This window comes from Lactuca saligna, chromosome 1, assembly GCF_052625555.1.
Source record: "Lactuca saligna cultivar CGN05327 chromosome 1, ASM5262555v1, whole genome shotgun sequence".
NCBI classification, from domain to species: Eukaryota; Viridiplantae; Streptophyta; class Magnoliopsida; order Asterales; family Asteraceae; genus Lactuca; species Lactuca saligna.
Window position 1 is genome coordinate 53,626,541 of NC_136417.1, and position 3,127 is coordinate 53,629,667.

The 3,127-nt window shown below is 35.1% G+C and overlaps 1 protein-coding gene across 1 annotated transcript; it reads right to left on the bottom strand.

Moving 5' to 3' along the window:
* Positions 1 to 2,794, bottom strand: LOC144998287 (aspartic proteinase 36-like). The gene is made up of 10 exons (XM_078958083.1): positions 2,288 to 2,794; positions 2,018 to 2,147; positions 1,691 to 1,941; positions 1,383 to 1,610; positions 1,120 to 1,287; positions 942 to 1,013; positions 760 to 856; positions 584 to 650; positions 424 to 495; positions 1 to 287 (listed from the first exon to the last, which is right to left on the bottom strand). The coding sequence occupies exons 1-10, from the start codon at positions 2,554 to 2,556 to the stop codon at positions 127 to 129; spliced, it is 1,515 nt and encodes a 504-aa protein (XP_078814209.1). The 5' UTR covers positions 2,557 to 2,794; the 3' UTR covers positions 1 to 126.
* Between the last annotated feature and the right edge of the window lie 333 nt (positions 2,795 to 3,127).

The following is a 3,127-nucleotide window of genomic DNA, read 5'->3' on the forward strand; positions in this document are numbered from 1 at the left end:
TCCAATTAATCTATTTCCCGTGGCCTAAAATAATATAACACTAAATACTTTATTTTTTTTTCCCAATATACATATAAAAGAATAACCACCCTAGAAAACCTCTAACAACTTTTGCTCAAATCTTGATTATGAAAAAACAAAAACTACAAATAGTTGGAACACAACCATCATCAAGATCATCTTTTTACATTCATCTTGCAATGAATTACTACCACCAATTTGACCAGCATTCACATGCTCGTTTGTTCCACCACTTGACATAGTCGACACATTTACAAGCATCGAACCTAATAACATAAATAATACAAGATTATAATTTTTTAATAAATAATAATCCGTGCATCTTTGATTTTTCAAAGTCAAATCATAATTATCGACTATTTTCTTTTTTATGGAAAAAATTGATGTTATAAGATTACTTACAGTCGTAATTAGCCCAACCAATTCGCTGACTCCCAAGATCATAAACAATAATCTTGTCTTTTAAAACAAGATCTACATTGTTCATAATGTAATTAATAATAATTCAAATTTAAAAAAAAAAATAATCTTGATTATGTCATATTTGCTAAATTTCTTTTACCTCCTAAAATGGTGATTCCTTGAACTTGACTTTTCTGAAACCCTATGCACCATACTGAAGCCCCGTCCTACAGAGAATATCATAAACTAATTTTTAAGATATAATTTTATTTTATTTCTAGTATCAAATCGCATTTTTTTATTTAAATTAATAAAATGTAGAATTTAATGATTTACCACAGAGATCTGTTGTTGAAGATAATCCTCGGGTCTTAAAATCATGGAAGCGCTACCAGCAAAGTTCAAGCTCACTGTGGGAAATATCTCAGGCGTACTGAAATATTATTTATATTATTAAATAAAAAATTCATGAAAAAATTAATTTGTGATTTTGGTAATTTTGGGAAATGAAGAAAAACCTTGAGGCGACTATATAACATTGACTTCCTTTGAATCTAAGAGGTTCAACAAATTGTGAAACAGACTGTGTAATCTACAACAATGGTAAAAGTACAATCCTTTCATTTCAACAAGGAGTTCAATATTCAAAGTGAGAACGAATTTTGATGATTTTGACGATTTCACCCTTTTGAACTTATGGCATCCACGAAAGGATCATAAGCTTCTTCTGTAAGGTATGCGAGGGTAGTTCCGGAATCAATTATGGTTCCTCCTCGACTGCTTGATGTGGCAAACATCGAAGGATCAATGGATAATATTTGTCCATTTACAGAGATGCTCAACAGATTTATGTTGTAATGTGGCCTGGATGATGATAATGATGAGTTTGGATCATTTAAAGATAATCAAGTTTTGATTTTAATTGATGTCTTCTCGAAATTCCTTGAAAGAGAACTTACTGTGACGCGATTAATGGAGTATACACCATGTTTGGCTCGATTATTTGTCCAAGAACCAGAATACCACCGCCGGCGCCGTTTCCGACGAGACAATGGGAGAATGCATTTGGGGATATCCCTTGTGACGAAAGTTGTGCGATTACAGATAATCCTTGTTGACCGAATCCGAAAATTCCATCAACTGCTCGATCGGATTTGGTTAAATCTCCGGTTTGAGATGTGCTACAACTGTTTCGTAAGTTTGAGAAGTTAATTAGGGTTCTTATGAAGAAAATTCGTAGGGGGTAACGGATTAGGCGAGAAGTTACCCGAATACGATAGATGCGGAAGCGTTTGATGGTATTGAATTCCCGACGATTGTCTCAAGATGGATTAGATCAGATACGTAATAACCAGATGTCCCACTGCCATCTCCGTAATGGAATGTGTAACTGCACTGGTTATTGGAACCGGAACAGCTGGAATCGGAAGATTGGGTTCCGAGAAGACATCGATGGTCTGAACAAGAGATTAAAGAAGCTGTTGATGAGGTTGAAGGGTCATATGACTGTATTGGGATCTGTTGATTGGAAAAGATAAAGATAAAAATAGTATTCGAGAATGAGATTTGTGATAAGAAATGGTGAAAAACATACTTGAAGTGCACTGGATTTAGGGCAACCTTTGCATGAACTGCAACTCACCCACAATATATCACTTCCGGTGTCGATTTGAACGTAATATTGCTTCGGAGGAGAACCCAAATGAAGCGTTGTGTAGTAAAGCCTACATGATGAATGGAATTTAGTCATCTACAATTGAATACAACGCAACCAAAATTTGGAGAATTTCAACCGAATATTGAAGATATACGCTTCTGTAATTCGATTAATTGTCTGATAAAATAGAGTAAATCAAGGAATTACCCAACACGATAGGGATCATAGGTTCCTTGAACAGGAAAACTAACAACACTTGCTACAGAAGACTGCTGCTGCAAGATTCTAGGGTGCCTGAAACTATCTCTAACTCTGAGTTCATTCAAATCAACAAGATGGTTCGTCGGAAAAGCTCTCTCCAACGTAAGAGACGTGGGAAACCCAGAAAGAACAAATGCCGCCTGTAATAAAATGGCGACGGCGGTGCCGGTTATGATCAACTTCACCGGACTTCCGGCAAGAAAATATGCCCGCATTCCTTCTCTCTTCTCTCCCACTTGCTTTCCCTGAATTCAGTACTTTTACCGAATAACTAAAATGTAACAGCGATACGACCAAGTTGTCGAGCTGTATACATCGGGTATTTATGAACGATCGAAGAGGGTAAGAGGGGGGCAGAAATGGAGGAGGAAATGTGGAGACAGAGATTTTTTTTGAAGATTTTTAAAAAGGATTGGGTTGGAGGTATGCATGCTTCGAATCCAATCCGGTCACCTTCGTTCTATAATAAAGTAATGAATGAAGTTATCATTTGTCCCTGATATATATATCAACAAAAGTCCTTCAAATATAATTTTAACAAGTTCAGTCCTTCGTTTAGTTCTTGTAATTTTTTTTTTCTCTAAACACCACATTATGAGGAAATGATTTTGCTTATCTTTGCTCACAATTTTAAACCGACTTAATTTGGTAGGCGCTATGAATGTTCGAATTATTTTTTATAGATCAATAGGGGATATTTATATAACTAACAACTTTTGAATGTATTATTTGAGAAAATAATCATTTTGCTTTTTAGAAATTTACTCAACTTTTCCAAATAAGACA